The following is a 17,537-nucleotide window of genomic DNA, read 5'->3' as shown; positions in this document are numbered from 1 at the left end:
ATGAAAAACTCAAAATAAACTGCACAGAAGCATTTGCCAAGTAACAGCTGTTGATGTGTTATTGGAGAAGACAGTGGCCACTGTTCAGCTCTAACCATCTAATTGTACCTGCACGTCACCAGGTTTTTGCCAAGAACTCAAACAGAAAGTTATTTTGAGTAAATGTGATAGAAAATGTGTCTCTGTTGGAGCATCAGCCAACAGCACTAACTGACAGAATGAATTACAGGGTGCTACTGTTTGTGTTTTATGGAGATTGGCTTGAAACGATTGTTCCACTGTGACATAGAAAACAGGGTACAATTATTGCTATTAACAAATCGTTTACTATAACTTTTAGCTTATTAAACTTCTAACTAGGGTAGGATTAGGTGTGTAGAATAAGATCATGCAGAATATATACTGTTCTACAGCAGCTATGGTCACCCACTGAAACTAAGCAGTGCTGCACTTGGTCAGTATCTGGATGAGAGACCACATGGGAAAGCTAGGTTGCTGTCGGAAATGGTGTCAGTGAGACCAGCAGGGAGCCTATCGACATGTCGTCTTTGTTGGTCCTAACGCCCCAGTATATTGATGGGGACTCGATACTGCTCAGTGGGGATGAGATGCTAAACCAAGGTCTCTAACTAATCAATATTTATTTTAATTAATAAATAACTAAGATATTTAGCTCAATAAACTACTAGTTAGCTAGTAGTAGTACTACTAATACTAGTTGTAGACTTAGCATTGATGTCATACTAATTACTTTACTAAGATTTTTTTTTTTTTTTTTTAACATGCATAGCTGCGTTTTAAAGTAGACACTTTAAGCTTTTTAGAAATACATGTCTTATATGTGTGCGTATTGTATTTGTGGAGTTTTAGCGCATTTTACTGACGCGTTTCTAAAAGCAGTTCACGGAGAGAGAAAAGACAGATTGCCTACACTGTTTGTTTTCCTTATTTTGCAAAAGCAAACACGTTTGTTGTTGTTGTGAGTGTACTCAACAAAAAGTAGACACATAACATATTTGACTGATGTATTGATCTTATCTGTACGATCAAAACTAAAAGTGTAATTTAAGTTCATTTCAGCATTTTGACGACACCACAGGTCAAAACACGTATAAGCAGTCTTTGACCCCAGAGGGTTAATAGTAATAGGGTAGCAGTTGTGTTTAAGTATTAGTTAGGATTAGCGAGGTAAATTCATACTTCATACAGATATGGCTACTGAGAATCACTTTTCCATTGACCTCCATTGTCTTGTGTGTTTAGAAGCTTGTACAGTTTTTGTGTTTGCGAGGGCACTCGATTCAGCTATGTCGATGCCTCGAGGGGCTGGGTTTTCTTCATTTATTTATTTTGGAGATAATAAATCTCTAAAATAAATACAGCAGAAGAGGGCTCAACACAATTTCATAGATCTAGATAAAATAGCCTAAGCGATATTAAAATAATTCAAATATATACAAATATTGGATATAATAAAAACATTATATATATATATATATATATATATATATATATATATATATATATATATATATATATATATATATATATATATATATATATATGTGTGTGTGTATGTGTGTGTGTGTGTGTGTGTGTGTGTGTGTGTGTGTATATACATACATACATACATATATATATATATATATATATATATATATATATTAGATATTTTCTAAAAACAATAAACAAATAAACAATGAAGTTGTTTATAATTTTATTATTGCTTTTTATAAAAATTATTTATAAAGTATGAGGATATTGATCAAATTGTGCAAGATGATGACAGAGAAGTCAAAAAGAGTGAATTTGCGGAGTGGGAAGTCATGCATGGAAAATGGAATTTTTATTTTTGGCTGGTGGAAGATGAACAAACATTCCTACCCAAAACTTGTTAAAGCGCTAAAGCTACAGCTCAAAAAACACACAACGTTGCCTCAACATAGCGACCTTCCTACAACATTGTACCAACCTTGAGGATTCTATAACTGCAGGTGATGCCGTTCCCCCCTCTCCTCCCTCTGATGGTCCATCCCCCGCCTCAGAGCACTGACCGACGGCCCAGTCCTCGTACAGCAGTCTCTCCCACCTGCAGCCTGACAGCAGATCATCCCTCTGCGTACCAACGGCAAATGATTTAGCACTGGCAGTGTGAGATATTTCCCTTGTACAGTAACTTGTCCTAAATTTTAACAATTTAAATTCATTCATTCATTTTCTTTTCGGCTTCCCTTTTTTAATCTGGGGTCGCCAAAGCGGAATGAACCGCCAACTTATCCAGCATATGTGTTACGCAGCGGATTCCCTTCCAGCTGCAACCCATCTCTGGGAAAACAATTTAATTTGACCGTTCACTATTTTATTGTTCACAATCACAGATATTTTAGGAGAGTGTTTCAGAACTTATGTCTGAGAGATTACTGCAAATTCACTACACATCTATAATGGTATGTATTCAAACAGCAATAAAATTACTTAAATTGACATGCTTAAAGTGTAGTGCAAATATAAATACCCCTTTATTGACCATAGGCTGTTGAGCAAACAGAAGTGGTACAATGTGATGTCGTCAGTAATATGCAAATTAATGTATGACGTAATCTAGCGACTTTTCGGGCAGAGCTTAGCGCCTTTTCATTGTACATAGTTGGCAACAGTGCACATTCCTCAGCCTTAGGCTACACACGCTCCGCATGTTTGTTGTTACGGAGCCCTAATGACATGTAGAGAAATTCACGGCAGGTGTTTAGAATAGTTCTCCTTAAGCTAGCCTACATATTATGACAATTAAAAGTTAGTTGTAGAATATATTTGATTTGAATTTTGTACCTGTATGTCTTCTGTTGTTCATTTAGGTATAAATGCAATGAGTTATTTTGTAAGTTATTTCATTAGTCTCATAGCTTTATTAGGACTATTCCAGAAACAAATGATTCCATTTCACAATTAATTATTAAAGTACAACTTTATTTAAAACAAGAATATGCATTAATAAGGCATGGTTGTGTAATCAAATTTGTAATTCGAATTATGTTCAGGGCTAACACACACAGCTGCCTAAATTAATAGGCTAAAAAAATAGACAGTTGATCACTTAGGCCTGTTAAAATCTTATTAAAAAAAAAAAAAAAAAACTGCACTGGAGGAAAAAAGCACAAGAAAGTATGCCGACTTCACATTGCTTGCCTTACATGCTATGGCTGCTAAAGAATATCAGTTCAGTATGCTCACTATGCCACGTAACTGCACTCTGCTGACCATGTATTTCTTGTGTCAGACTATGTTCTGCTTTACTGCAGTCTACTGCGGAGACGTGTGACATTACTTTAAATCACTCAAGCATTCTTAGTAGCCATATCTGTAAGTGTTATAAACAGTTCATACCTTGATAATAGGCATGTAATAAGCCATTAGTAAATGGTGTGATTTTTTTATTTATTTATTTATACTGGTGTTACCCCAATGTCTTACTAATAGACAGGTTTTAAGCCATTAGATGAGAAGTGCTGCTTTTAAAATGTTACAATAACAGAATTGGATGGTTTACGTCAATTATTGTTAATACACTTATTTGTATTATCACACTTGTAATTTTAACAACTTCTTTCGCATGTGTCTTGCCTCGGTTAGCCTCGGTCTTGCCTCGGTCGGAATGTATTTTAAGTCGTATAAAAGCACATTCAGTACTAGATTATTGGCAAACAGCAACAAAAAATACTTGTGGTCGCAAGCGAACACCTTTTCTTATGTTGCAGATACAAAATGGCCACCATTCAGCTGTAGTCGTCTAACAGTACCTGACTGCCATCAAATACTGTATGTGCCTAGAGCTGCTCTTAGTTATTTTGAAAAAGGGCAATAGCAAATGGGCCGTGCTGTGCCAGAAAATGTGGATCTGCATGAGAAACAGCAGGCAACTCACTTTGACAGAAAGGACAGTTTTAAACAGCACCTAGTCTCATGCTATTTTACCCGGATTCACTTGAAATGGTTGCTCAGGTATGATAAAATATGACCTACATGAGGAAAAATAAGACTTGCATTACTTTATTAGCTGTTAATGATCCTGCTAATTGCAATTCTAAGATCATTTGTATGTTATTCCCCTTACTTCGATTTTATTTCAACTCCTAGCAAACATTTTACTTTTGCTTGATTTGTTACTACTGGATCATTGGCAAAACGCAACACACGATAGTTTTGGTAGCCAAAGAACTATTGAAGATGTGTACTTTGATAGAAAGGACAGTTTTACAGTGTACCTACTCTTATTTTACTCAGATTTTCTTCAGATGGATGTTCTAAAATGACACAAAAACAACATCAACAACAAAAGGATAACTGACTTTAGATTTTAGACCTTAAACCAAAAAAAAAAAGAAAAAAAAAGAAAGTAAGCACACCATTTACTCATGCACGTCTTCTGCTCAATGTAAATCAAGATATATTGAAAAATGACAGTTGATGCTACCTAGTATCCTCCATAGTAGAAAAAAAATCCAATGGAAGTCAAATCAAATCACTTTTATTATCACAATATCTGCAGCACGTGTGCTATGATGAGCAAAAAGCTTAGAGGAGCTGGCAACACAGCGGCCATGCTCTACGCCATCTTGATGACGTATTCGAAGTCAATAGGTAGCATCAACCACACTGTAAAAACACGATACTTTTAAGGTTTTACAAAGTTTGATCTGTGCAGATGACAGACAAGTTAATTTCATTAAACTAAAAAATAAGGCAACAATCTTGTTTTACACTGCAACATTCTTCAAAATAACTTTTTTTTTTGTAATCAAGAGAAGAAATACACTAAAATACGATTTAAAGAATTGAAAATAAAAATTTAAGCCACTAAAAAAAAATATAAAATAAAAAAACATTATCCTTTTTTTTATTTTAAAACATCAGCTGCTCTAACCTAAAAGTATATGTCAGTAAAACAATTTAGTTGGGTTAACATAAGATTATTAGTTTTTTGGAGAGGCAAACTACTCTGAAACAAAACTTTTTAAGTTGTGCCAACTGAACATTTTTTTTTTTTCTGCACAGGAATGCTTGAAGTTAAGTGAACAAAAAAAAAAAAAATGTATTTCCTTAATTTTTTTTTTTTATATATTTTTAATTTCATATTTTTATATTTTTTCCTGTTTAGTCAATTTTTGAAAACATCAGTTCCACTGACCAAAAATGTCTATAGTTGAGTGAACAAAAAAACAAAAAATGATACTAAGAAATAATATATTATTAGAACATACAAAAATAGTAAAAAAAAATAAATTAATTAAAAAATAATATAAACATAAGACTAATGTTATTTAAACATTTAGAAACATGACAGGAGGCAAAACAACAATAATGGTAAACAAGACAAGGATAAAAAAAAAACAATCATATGCTGAGTTTCTTTTTTATAGAGCAAGGTAAATTTGAGATTAAAATTCACATCAAAGGTCTTTCACATGAAAAGTCTAGTATTTTGTTATTGTTGTTGTTGTTGTTAATAATAATGATGCCATTATGTTATTATTGGTGTTACTTATTTTTTGGCATTGTTAGGATTAGAAATACTGCAACCTTTATTTTTTTCAAGTAAGGAGGTCTGAGTTGGCAGAGGCTTTTTTGGGTGAACTTAAACAATTATTTTTAACCTATTGAGGTAAATTTTGATATAGGTTAAGTAAATGTGTTAAATGTAGTTGTTCAGACATTTTTACAGATTTTTGCCCCCAAAAAACAAGTATTTTCAACGTTTTTCAAGTTGGATTTTTTTAAAGTTTAGATTTTCCTTTCTGGATGAACAATTTATTTAGCAAACAGCTTTTGGACACATTAAAACATAATCAGCATTATGCTATCCACACATGTAACCCTTCAAATTAAACAATTAACATTTTCCAGCACCCTATGTTTTGCTTCCGTTTACTTAGTCACTACTAAACCACTGGCGAACAGCACCACAGAATATTAGTGTTTGCCAGGGAACAGCTGTTTTCATGTTAGCGCAAGAACAACATGGCTGCCCTTCAGCTGTAGTCATCTAACTCCAACCGACCGCCACCAAGTGTGCGCCCAAAGCTCCTCTCTCAATTACGTTGAATAAGTGTAACATGAAATGGGCCGTGCAGAGCCAGAAAGCACAGCTCTGGTTGGAGCAATAACCGGCCGCATCGCTTTGACAGACCGAACAAAATTACAGGGCACTACTGCTTTTTTATTGAGCCGCAGAAGGGAAAGGCCGACAGTAAGAATTTAGGTCCTGCTATTAGTATTGATCCCTCTTCCTCATTTGTCTCTCTCGTTCTCTTTTTCAGCAGGTTCTCCATCAGTGAGAGGGCGTGAGGGAAGGAGTGCCCCACATTCGAGCGCCCGCCGACCGCACTCCCCCCCACCATCCTTCGCTCCGTCCACAGCATGGCTCTCGCTCTCTGGATCCTCTTCACCTGCACCATTGCCCTGAGCCACGTCAGACCCTCTGCACAGGGTTTGTAGCTTATCTACTTTTCTTCAGATCACCCGAGAGCAAAAGACTCGCAGTTTATTGTTTCATTTCCCCAGAGTGTCACATGTTTTGCAGATGTTAAACAGTTGTTTTGACTAATACATCAAATGCAGTAGATGCAAATGCTTGGGCAGCCAATCAGATGCTTGGAGTCCTATTGTTTATCTATTTTCTGTTCATTTGAAGGCATCCTCTATACTTGAGTAGCTTCATTTTCTTTTCCTGAACGTTTTGTTATTTATCGCATCATTACTTGGTATTGATTACATGAGTTGATTGATTTGTGCCACTGAAATTCATTCATTATATACATCTGAATTCCAAACTGGTAGCCCTTCTGTAAAATTAATTATTTTTCACATATTTTCCAAGTGCTGTTTAACGGACAGAATATTTGAAGAGTTCAGATGCAAAACCCTTTAAATCCATCAGACCTCTTTTCTTGTAAGTGAGCATTTTCTATCATGCTCCTGTAATTGAGTTCAAAAGTTTCATTTCATAGATAATGAAAAGGTCATTAGCTAGAAAATTTAAAAAAATAAAAAACTTTTTTCAAAAATGTCACTTTAGACAATTCTAGGGTTTTTAACAAGGAAGATTTTCTTTTGTGTCAAAAGCATCTAAATCCACCAGTGCTTTTTAAGTAAAAGCCTCTAAATCCACCTATTGGGACAGGACATTGTAATTTTTAATTACTAAATACTAAATATGCAATTAGAGATTATTTTCCCATTCTCCAAAATACATAACTCATTCAACATTCATTCACTCATCACTTATTCATTCAACATTCATTGCGCTGTATTAAAACAGGGTAAAAGCAGAAGGAAAATAAATGAATGAAATAAGAGTAACTTAAGTAAGTGCATTAGTCAGTAACATTAAAACTTATATTAATTAAATCTTAAAATTATTTAATTTTATTCTGTTCTGATATTTGGGATTTAGATTTAATGTAAGTAGAGCAATGTAAACATTGCAAACATTGTAAACTTAGCTCGGTAGATTCAAATAATGTAGTGTAAAAACATTGCGAAACATCAATATCTGTACATTGCAAATTAATATAACAAGCTTATTTGACGTAAATATGAAGTATGGACAAGGTTTGTATATATATGCACAGGGTTTATATATATATATATATATATATATATATATATATATATATATATATATATATATATATATATATGTATATATATGTGTGTGTGTTGTTTACATTTTAAGACTTGTTACTTAAAACATAAAAAAAATGTTACACACATAATGTTTGCTTTATGGAATGCAAAAACTTTAAAGCTTAATATCTCAAAATCATTCAGCACGCAGATAAAACCTTATAATTACAAGGTGACGATAGGTGTATTCTCTTATGTATGGGTTCATTAATTCGACTATAGTGTGGTATATGTCATTTTAGTTGTTCGATTTGGTGGTTCTAAACCCCGTATAGAGCGGCTTGCATTGGTGTTCTCTATGGCGATGAGGTTTAGAGGTGTGAGTGTAATTGAGGCCAGCTAGTGAGAGTTGTGTGTGTGTAAACCTGATCTCAATAGAGGAATTGGTGACAGACCCTAGAGGTCACAGTCTTTTGTGTGCTTTGTAGTGCCTGTGTCCCATGGTGAAATTGCTGGTTTGGAATTGTACTTGAAATGAGTTTAGTACTATTTAAGGCATTACATGGCTTCTGCATCAGATTTCTACCCTGCAGATAAAATGGCAGCACATCAATACAGTGTGTACTCTAAGGTTTAGGATTTTATTTGGAAGCAGAAATTTGACCATACCACATTAGATCTTGCATTACATTGTGTTTGAGCACATTTTGTAAGTGTTTTATCTTGCTCTCAAAGAGCATGTTTTAGTTTCAGGTTTATTTGGATAGTTTTACTGCATCTAATTCAGCAAAAAGTGAGTGGTTTAACAAGACTCTCTTTCTCTCTCTCTCTCTCTCTCTCTCTCTCTCTCTCTCACTCACTTTGTTCAGTTGTTTCTTGCAAAGTGTTCAGCACAAGGCATTGGAAACAATGGCCTCATTAACATTTTTATGAAATGTAAAATACATTGCTCCTGGTCTGTTTTGTTGCACATTTCAGAACACAAATCCACTAGAGGTTGCTGTTTATTTATTTATTTATTTATTGTGAACCTTAAATACATTACTAAGGGAACAATACCTTCAAAGTGAGCTATAGAGCAAACATTGTCCATATGAAAATAGATAGGTGAAACAAACATAATGGATTACCAATCATAGACATTGTTAATTTGTTTTGTCATATGTATGTGGTGTTGTGCAAAGAACTGCACAAAAAAATACACCTTTATTTATTTATATATATGCTCTTAGAAATATCACTAGTGTGAAAAGGAACAAAGGTTTGTGGCATTATACTGCCTTGTAGTGTTTATTTTATGCAGAAACTGTCATGTACTTTAATTAAACAAAATCACTTTTTACTCACCCTTAACTAGTTCCAATATTTTCTGGGTTTCTTTCTTCTGTTAAACACAAAGCTGGAAACTTGTAACCATTTACATCCATGGTGGAAACAACTATGGAAGTCAATGGTTGCAGGTAGGGATGCTATGATAATAGATTTTGGTTGTACAATGATAGTCTGAGGAACAATCACGGTTTTATAGTTATCACGAATATTATATATTTCAAAACACTACTAGTTTATAAAATCACATTAAAAACTCCTTACATTGACTGTCTGTATATATATATATATATATATATATATATATATATATATATATATATATATATATATATATATATATATATATATCAAGGGGTTAATAATTTTGACCTTAAAATTGTCAAAAAAATTTAAAACTGCTTTTATTCTAGCTGAAACAAAACAAATAAAACTTTCTCCAGAAGAAAAAAAATATATTATCAGACATATCATGAAAATTTTCTTGCTCTGTTAAACATAATTTGGAGGTTTATATATATATATATATATACATTTTATGTATTCATTCATTTTCTTTTCAGCTAAGTTACTATATTAATCTGGGGTTGCCACATTTGCCAATTTTACATATGTCACATTTATTAAAAACCTATATTAAAACCAACAGTTGAAGTCAGAAATATTAGCCCCACTTTTTTATATATATTTTCCCAAATTATGTTTAACCGAGCAAGGAAATTTTCATGATATGTCTATATTTTTTTTTCTTCTGGAGAAAGTTTTATTTGTTTTGTTTCAGCTAGAATAAAAGCAGTTTTAAATTTTTTTTGACAATTTTAAGGTCAAAATTACTAACCCCTTTAAGCTATTTTTTTTTTCTCTTAAAGGGCCTCTTCATGGGGGTAAATGTGGTTTATTCTTCTAATATATCAGACATCCCTAACAAGTTGAGTAAAAAAAAAAATATATTGATTATGCATTTTAGTACATATTTACCAAAACACTTCTCCTTGGAGAATCAATAGTTTTACCTAAATGAGGGTAGATTTAAATCAACTAATCAATATTATCAACCCATTCCTGTTAGATTTGATGTTAATGTGAGTCCTGTAGTAAATTGCCATTGATTGCATTTTGAGCTACATGTCAATAATAATAGCGAGTGAAAAAACTTTGTTCGTCAAATACAATGACAGCACACTCAGATTTGATTGACTCACAGAAAACTACTAAGTGAACTATTATCTATTATTGGTCAATAAGTGTTAATGATTGATTCTTTCAAAACCTACAAATTGGATATATATGATTCATCTTTTTTTTTTTTTTGTATGTTTAAAACCTGCATTTAGGGATCCAACCCACATGGAAATAATCCATTTGAGAAAATTTGCCATATTCTGTATACTGTATACTGTATGTAGTGTACAGCTGAAGTCATAAAATAAATATATTTATTTATTTATTTATTTATTTATTTATTTATTTATTTATTTATTTATTTATTCATGTTTTAACCACAATGATGTTACATTGTGTTCAATTTTCTGAGCACCATTTGTCAATTGTGGTCCATAAAAAAAAGAAAAAAAAAAAAAAGAAAAGTTGACTAAAAATGTTATAAGTCAGGTTGTGTGAGGGGTTTGAATAATGAATAAAACAATAAATGTTTCAAAACAGCTCAAATGTCAATACAAGTCTCTTTGTTGAACTTTGAACTTCCAAAGTCAACAAAACAGAGATCAAGACCCTAAAATGCAATTCATACTAGTAAATAAATTGGTAAAAATCATGTCATTATATACAGAACCTGTTAATTAAAGAATATTAAAAAATATATGAGACTATATATGAAAAAATATATGAGACTTTTTTTCTTTCTCACACTAATGAAAGAAACCAAATGGACACCTTTATGTTAAAATGCAAGTACCATTTAGACAGTTTATTGTCAACAAAACATTCAAATTTCTGCAAATTACTCTTCATTTAAACTCTTACTAGCATATATGCTCCATGAATATGTCTGCATGTATGTGTGTGAGTTGGCGTGTATGTGTGTGTGATGGATGTGTGGAGGGATTCATGTGTCAGTAAAGCTGATGTGGATGGGATAGGCCTGAGGTCTAGGGGGATGGGAGTCTGTCCAGCTAGTGCCCTTCCAGTCCGACACCAGTGCACCATCTGCTGCTCCATGGGGCCAGTGCCAGACCCCGAGAGCAGGGGAGCGTGCAGCTCTTGCTTGTCCAGGTATATTTGGTGGCGGCTGTATTTGCTGTGTTTAATTTGCCTGGTTCTGCCGCTGTGAATTGATGTGATGTACTCAGTGTTCCATTGGACACGTTTTGGCCGCGGGCATGAAGCCGCTTTATCAATGTGCTGTACGTGTGTGTGTGTGTGCATGAGTGCCTCCAGCTGTTTCTGTGACCTGGCTCTGGATTAATAATGCATTAATAATCAATTGAGTGTTATCAAGGTTGTGCTGCTAGCGCAGGCAATTTGGAGAAATAAGGAAGCCTTCGTTCCTCTATGGGCTCATTGATCGCCTTGTGTTGCCATTAAAGCGTGCCACAAATAACACACACTCGCACCGAGCACATAATTCTGTTTCCCATTTCTGCTGTTCTTGCCTTCTTTGTGCATTTGTGTGCGTATGGATGTGTATATTGAGTATATGTAGGAGACTGAGAATAGTTTTCTAAAATTGTATACTTCACTAAATAAACAAGGACACGCACACCAGACACACACTATACACATTATACATCTATAATGTTACACAAGACTTTTCAAATAAAAGCTGCTCTATGGATCATCCTGCAAAAATAATAATAATAATAATAATAATAATAAAAATTGCATAGTTTCTGCAAAATAAATAAATAAATAAATAAATACATAAATAAATAAATAAATAAATAAATAAATAAATAAATAAATAAATAAATAAATAAATAAGCAGAACAGTTTTTAACAACAAGGCTTTGTTGTTGAAAAGTGCTTATTTATTTATTAATTTTTTTATCGATTCATCTACAGTAACTGGAAGTGTATGAAAACACATGTGCATTTTCATTTCTCCATCCCAGTTTGCACTATTTTTTGCACTATTTTTTGCACATAAGCCAATTGCACTAGGCACTTTTTTAAATAATAAGCACAATTTAAGAACCACTGTACATTGTTTACATCTGTTTCATTACTTAAATGAGTTTTATATATTGTTTACTTTCGTAGATATTTATATACTTACTTTTTTTAATCATACTTCAGTCACTTCTGTGTATATATGTGTATTTATGTGTATGTTGCGTATGATGTGTATATTGTGTGTATGACTTCACTGTGGACGGCAAAGTAAGAATCTCATTGTACAGAGAAACGTGTTTCCTTACTGTGCACATGACAATAAATAGTTGAACTGAAAAGTTGAATTGAATTGAATAAAAGGAGCAATTTCCCCGAACCCAAATTGTACCCCATTGGTGCAATTGGCGCAACTTGTATTAAAATGTATTAATTGGATTGTATGCATTATTATGAATTAGCCACTAGATCTAAAAGTTACAAATTGCCGTGAGATTGTGTTGGTTTGATCATCTTAGAGTTGCAGCCAACATTTTCCCTTTGCACTTAAAGGGCCATGAAACCCCCTCGTTTCAGCAGGGTGTTTTCACACCTCTACTTTGGAAAAAGTCAGAAAAGTGGGCGTGTCCAGCTCTGTTTAGGGGGGAGTGTCGGAGGAAGAAAAGTGGAATGGTGTGGGAGTGTCTATTTGGGCACGCGCGAGTTTCAGAGTCAAAATACACACACACACACACACACACACACACACACACACACACACACACACACACACACACACACACACACACACACACACACACACATACAGAAGAAAGTGATGGTGTTTAACCTACATGGACATCTGTAGTCGAATTATTTGCCAAAATATTAAATGTTGGACTTTAACTGCAGTTTGGCTCTTTCATTCAGGGAATTCATTCATGCCCCTCGCCACACACAAGATATTTGATTCGAGGAGCTGCTCTAAGCGTGTATTTTTCATGCAATGTTTGATACCGCACGGCGAATGAGAGAAAAAAAACCTCCGCATTTCCCGGAAACTTAGATGCACACGGCAGGTAGTGTCAGAAAGCCGCACGTGTTATTCCGGTCACTAAATGCGGTAAAAACCCTACACAAGGTTAAAGTTTGGTTGTGGTGCTAACGTATTTATACTCTGTGCAATAGTTTGTTAGATACGAACAAACTGAATAAACAAAGAGCACTGGTCGCTCACTTACCAAATCTGTAGAGACAGGACAATCACCAGCAACTAGAGCCGCATCTTTATGAAGAGAATACTACAAACGAATCCAGATCTCAGCGTTTGCAGATGAGAACAGCTCTCAGGTAAACAATAATCCTCCTTAGACACGTAAGTTATTGTTGTCGCGCGTCGCGTACACTGTAATCCACACGTGACTCTGAGCTCTCACAGAGAGAAAATGAAAACGAAACTTAACTGCAGTAAACTATAAAAGCAACACTTCACGCTTGTTTTGCCAACACAACGTGGCGTCTCTGTCCTGAAAACACGGTGATAGTAATGAATATTAATGAAATTGCGCAATAGAGCGCGCTTATTGGTTTGAACCAAGCCTTACTCATGCATTAATGCATCACACTGTAAGACGTAATAAGACTCACTCTGGCACAGACGCCCAGTCTGCACGCTGGAATACACGCTATTATGTCATGACCGTGACGCAGCTTAAAAAATTAGTTTCAAACCGGAAGTACGAATTTGCTTGTAATAACGCAAAAACAACCAATTTACACTTTTTAGTAAAATATAGGTGTCCTAATAGTGTTTTTAGCAGTGTGGGACACATATACCACTGTCAACAGCTCAAAAAATGTGTTTTGGTGTTTCGTGACCCTTTAAATGTGCCTTTGCGCTAAGATAATAAATAATTGAACAAAAGCCTAAATTAAATCTGTTCATCATGTAAAGTGTTTTGGGTCTCCTCAGAAGACCAAAATAAACAGCTCAATTTGTTCATCTCTTTACAAAGCATTACAAAGCAAAAAATAAATAATAAATAAATAAAAAAAAAAATCAATAAATAAATAAATATGTTGTATGTTGTAAAACACAACAGTCAACTTTATCAATTGAAATGTGTGTAGTTAACTAAAAATTAACTGATTCTACTCATTTGAAAAGAGTTTTGAACTCAGCGTTGAAAGTAATGAGTTAATTAAATACATACCTGTCAACATTGGGATGTGAAAATAAGGGATATGCCCACTATAATTAGGGATCACATTTTTATACTAGTGTAAATAAATGTGTAGGTAATCTTTAGCATTATTACTGCTTTTTTTTTGACAAAACAAACCTTGAAAATGAGATTCTGACATGCCCCTCCCCAGAAGACATATAATTGAAATAAGTATATATATATATATATATATATATATATATATATATATATATATATATATATATATAAATCAGATTTCAAAACGTTTTATTTTCTTTCTTTTTTTTTCACTCAAGCACATCCAATACTGTACATGAATGTTATGTTTATGTTTTCCCCTCTCAGTTTTCAATGTTTAAATGCCAAAGTTAATAACCACAAACTGCTTATAGGCATGCTAGTGTGGAATGTGTTTTGTTAGGTGCATGTTGTTTAAGTGCATACTGTACATTGAAACAAACACACTTTCTCTAAAATTAATATGCACTGCCCATTGATCCCAGTTGTAAAAGCAACAAATAATTACTTGGGGACCCCCTGATCTAAAGACCTTTGCCTTTCATATAATCCACCTTCTATACCAAATGATCAACTTAAGTAAAATTTGGATTCGCGACAACACATGGCACTTTCTGATCCACTTAAATGTATAGTTCACCCAAAAATGAAAATTTACGCAAACTTGAATCTCTTTCTTCTGTTGAATACAAAAGCAGATATTTTGAAGAATGTGGAAACAGTCATTCAAAGTAAAGTAAAATTCTGGATGCTTTCCAATAGATTTCCAACAATCTTTAAAGTATTTTTCTTTGTGTTCGACAGAGGAAAGAAACTCAAACAGTTTTGCAAGAACTCCAGGATGAGTAATCAATGACCTACTTTTAGTTTCTCATCTCTTCAATCCCCTTACAGTTTATTGTATCCACCCTTTCACAGTCTTCTTTTTATCCTTGCATGCAGCATTGTCTAGTACTCTAACAGCTCAAACACTCTCCAGCATGTCTCATACTTTTTACTTAGTCTAATACTCTGACGCCTTCATGTAACACTCTCACATCTGGCATAAAATCACTTCTCCGTCTCACGCTCGCCCCTTGATCTCACACTCCCGAATTGCAGTGAAATATTCCAGTAGTCAATCTAATGCTCACTCATATGTCAAATATTCCCCCTTGAAGACTTCGTTTATGGCTTTTTCTATTGAGAGACCTTGAGATGTTGAGTGACACAAATGAATGGCGATACGGTGGATGCTTTCTTGCCTTTCTGAGATGTCGGAGGGTAAGCAGTACTGCCGATGGTAGTCGTACCGTTTGATTGATTCGCTGTGAGAGAGGATTTTTTCATTGTGTTTTAGAATGGTGTAATCAGTTGGAAGTCAATATGTGATGTTGCTGGTTACCCTTTGTTATATAGTATGACTGAGGCAGGTTGTGCAACAACAAGGAAAATATAGCATAACAGAGTATAACTAACACGCTGGAGTCGTAATCTAAGTAAACTATACTAACTACTAACTATAAACATCACCAAAGCCAGTACTTGTACAAAAGACAGAACAATTTGTGCAAGATATTGTGCAAAAGAGGCATTTGGGGCAGAAAAAGTAAATACATTTACAAGCAAACATTGTTTTCCTTATTGAGATGAAGTCAAAGGGTAAAAAAGAGTGTTTTTACAGGTGGTTTGTCAATCCCACTCGCCTGTGTGAGGCACATTTAGAAATGCACAACGCTTTTTTTTTTTTTTTTTCAGAGATAAAGGTTGCTTTCACACCTGTGAATCGATTCAGTTGTTCCGAAGCAGGGATTAAATTGTTACATTGTTGCCCTTGGTGCGGTTCACTTTCACACGGCAAAGTTTCTAAATGAACCAAAAGACCTAAAACAAGTCATGTGTGAGTAAACTCTACTCACATTGGTCAGAGTTTCATGGATTATTTTGCAGAGCTGTCAGGGTGGGTGGTGGTATGCTGGTGTTTGACAGGGTGCGTGCAACGTGTCTGAAGAGCAAGGAATGATGTGGTGAGGAGGGGTGAGAAGGGTGCACAATGTATTTGAGGACCATAGGGAGATGCATGATTTGCGGGAGATTATCACTCATTTGCGGGCATCCAGCAGTCTATGTGCATTTGCGGGACACTCCCAAAACTTCTAGGAGACTTAGGATGTCTGTTGAATGACCTCCCGCCCTACTGGCATTACCCTACTTATAATTGTCTCTTTATATAGCCGTATTCCAATTACATATCCATAAAATATTTAGATTTAACCAGACTCGTATCGCTTTTTCACTACAATTGATCCTCTTCAGAGTTTGTTTCAATCGAGCCGAGACCTTCTCATTCAAGCAATCTCAGAGCGATTGTTTTGGCGTGGATCCGTGTGGGATTGCTGGTTTCACATACAGTATGCCAAATGAACCGCGTTGGGCAAACAAGACTTTTGAAACAAAAGTCTAGGTGTGAAAGCACCCTAAACTCACTTATTGAATGTTATTGTTGATTCATAATGGTGTGACATAGTGTCAACCAGAACCTAAACCCTATTGATGTATATTTAGCTTGCACAAAACATAACTGGCTGTACATAGTCGGATACTTTCAGGTGGAGGTTGGAGAACGCTGTGTTCTGAAATGTCTTGAATTTAGCCTGACAAATTAACTTTTGTCTAGAATGCAGTGTTAGTCTCATTGTTTTTATAGTTTAAGTAATCTTAAAATCCCTGCCTGCAGGACTGAACACAGATTAGCAAAAATGGCACATTTCAAATCACGTGGCAACCAACGATGCTTTGAAGTTAGATAAAAATGCCAGCTTTTTTTCATTCTTATTATAGTACCTTTTTTTTCAATCAGAACATTGGAAGACAGAAGAGTGTTTTCGGCAACCTTTTTTTTGGCAAGATCCATTATTTCTGCACTTCCATTTGGTGACTAACCGTGACATTATACAACCTCATCCGACTTGTTTAATGCTACTCAACACCATCACGTGGCTTTACAGCACTTTAGTGGGGAGTAGCATTAACATCTCGTCTGAAACACAGCCTGCAGACTCTCAAAGACACAGGCGCAGACACACACTCCTTGTAAACAAATAGCCGAAGCAGCTCCTTCATCTGTGCTTGTAAATGCGCAGATAGGCCGTGAAACAGCATTAGTGCTCTTTAATGGGATAGCGTATGAATCACTCAAGGGTGCATGATGAAGTCTTGACATGGCGGTTTCATTTAGTGCTTGTGTGTTTATTTATCTCTGTCTATGTGTGTGTGTGATTGCAGCAGGCCATCTGACTGTTCCAATCTGTCCTCATCTTACACACACTTAAG

General features: G+C 34.7%; 1 protein-coding gene and 1 long non-coding RNA gene across 7 annotated transcripts in view; one reads left to right on the top strand and one right to left on the bottom strand.

The window, feature by feature from the left end:
- The window catches only part of adgrl1a (adhesion G protein-coupled receptor L1a), a 374,293-nt gene that overhangs the window by 169,052 nt on the left and 187,704 nt on the right, over nt 1-17,537 (top strand). For 5 of the 6 annotated variants that reach the window (XM_087245088.1, XM_087245092.1, XM_087245087.1 and 2 more), the window contains exon 2: nt 6,315-6,484. In XM_087245088.1, the coding sequence (XP_087101214.1) occupies nt 6,415-6,484 (70 nt within the window). In that variant the 5' untranslated portion in view covers nt 6,315-6,414. The remainder of the gene's footprint in view (nt 1-6,314; nt 6,485-17,537) is intronic. The other variant, XM_087245090.1, reaches the window with a different exon arrangement.
- LOC147846022 (uncharacterized) overlaps nt 1-17,537 on the bottom strand; it is an 885,319-nt gene that overhangs the window by 849,255 nt on the left and 18,527 nt on the right. The gene's annotated exons all lie outside the window — the stretch shown is intronic.

This window comes from Danio rerio, chromosome 3 (genome assembly GCF_052040795.2).
Source record: "Danio rerio strain M-AB ecotype USA chromosome 3, GRCz13ab, whole genome shotgun sequence".
NCBI lineage: Eukaryota > Metazoa > Chordata > Actinopteri > Cypriniformes > Danionidae > Danio > Danio rerio.
The sequence above is the reverse complement of the archived record's forward strand: the minus strand, read 5'-3'. Positions and strand labels throughout refer to the sequence as shown.